At 29.4% G+C, this 1,819-nt stretch overlaps 1 protein-coding gene across 1 annotated transcript in view; it reads left to right on the forward strand.

Annotated features, from left to right (window-relative positions):
* The window catches only part of LOC107561139 (deformed epidermal autoregulatory factor 1 homolog), a 21,047-nt gene that overhangs the window by 8,282 nt on the left and 10,946 nt on the right, over positions 1-1,819 (forward strand). Inside the window, exon 6 of the mRNA XM_016245505.1 lies at positions 1,277-1,405. Coding sequence (XP_016100991.1) covers positions 1,277-1,405 — 129 coding nt within the window. The remainder of the gene's footprint in view (positions 1-1,276; positions 1,406-1,819) is intronic.

The following is a 1,819-nucleotide window of genomic DNA, read 5'->3' on the forward strand; positions in this document are numbered from 1 at the left end:
AATTATTGTCCGTGCAGAGGCTATTCTGTTTTATTGATCTATGGCGCATTCATTTTGATTCTTTACACGTGTAATGATGTCCAGTGACTTGTTTGCATTATTTATGCATTATTTTATTTGTAAGACTTTTTTATGACTAAATTTGGTAATGGGAGAGTACAAATATTTTTTAAACGTACACCGTTCAAACTAGGCTGCTTATGTGTAAGTGTTTGGGATGTGGCTTTTAATGATGAGACCTTTTTTGTAATCAGGCTCTCAAAAAGTATATAACAATTTGGATATAGATTTATCGGCCAACATATCGGTTATCGGCTTTCAAAAATAAAGAATAATCGGTTATCGGTATCGGCCAAAATTTTCATATCGGTGCATCCCTAATATAAATATATATACATATATAATAATTATAATTAATTAAAATAATACAATAAAATTAATTATTTAAAAATACTAAATAAATAAAATAATAATAAAATAAAACAATAAAATCCACAAAAAAAAGTCATTATTTTCTGCTTCTGGCTAAAATAAAATACATAATATGTAATACACAAATTAATAAATTACTTAACATAAATAATAAAAAACAAAATTAATAAAATCAAAAAACAAAGTGCATAATTTTCTGCATCTTAGTTTTTTGTTGTTTGTTTAGGAAATGTCATTAATTGCATATTGTATTTCAGACAGATACATAAAATAATGAATTTAGAATTTTTATATAATTTATTTATTATTATTTGATTTATTTTGTATTTTTTAATAATTTACCGATACATACAATAATGAATTTATAATTTTTATATAATTAATTTATTATTTGATTTATTTTGTATTTTTTAATAATTTATTTTCATTGTATTATTTGATTTATTTTAATCAAGCAATATAAATAAATATTAATATTATGTTAAAAAGGAATAAAAAATATATGAAATATGAAATAAAATGCATTTTTTATAGTTGCATCTAAATAGTAAACCCTTTTAAGTGGAACTTAATAATATAAATATACAGATGTGCATTATTTACATTTTTGTATAAATACTATATAATAATATTATTATTCCAGTATCCAAAGAGATACATATATATACATATATACATATATAACTTTTTTTTTTTTTTGTATCGGTGGTTATGACTCTCAGGTGGGATTCTGTTGTGAGTTTTCTGATATCAAACCGTGTGACGTCTCTCATAAGTATCAGCAAAGTGAGTAATTCTCTCAGGAGACACTGGAAACGGCTCACGACTGTCTGTCTGCTCTCAGTTACAATGACTCCATCCGGACAGATCACCACATCAGGCACGCTGACCTTTGACCGAACGGCGACAGGAGAGACGGCAGCCATCATCTCTGACAGCCCTGTGCCCACTGACGTCTTCACCAGCACAACCGGTGGGTGGTGTCAAATACTACAGCCAAAGGGTGTTTTTAATGACCAGATCCACATACTTGCATGCTACTATTTTGGAAGTATGTAGTATGGGTTTTGTGCACATTATGCAGACTTTCTGGACGAATTTGCCAAAATGTGCAGTATAGAACAGAACACACTGTGAGGAATACTGTATCCCACAATGCAGTGCACTTGGGTTGACCTTCCATATCCAGTATGGTAAAAGTTTTCTTATTATTTGTTCAAATTGGCAAAAGTTGAGTCATTATTACTCATAAATATGCTAAATAAGTGTATGATAACTGGATGCTACTTGAATGAGTAAGAACAGCCAATCAGATTAAAGCTCTGCCAGAGCACTTGCGTTTTTTGTGTGCAATTTGCATCAGAGGGTCATTGACTGGTCCGTCGGC

The sequence above is a fragment of the Sinocyclocheilus grahami genome, unplaced genomic scaffold (genome assembly GCF_001515645.1).
Source record: "Sinocyclocheilus grahami isolate Dianchi unplaced genomic scaffold, SAMN03320097.WGS_v1.1 scaffold759.1, whole genome shotgun sequence".
Classification (NCBI taxonomy): domain Eukaryota; kingdom Metazoa; phylum Chordata; class Actinopteri; order Cypriniformes; family Cyprinidae; genus Sinocyclocheilus; species Sinocyclocheilus grahami.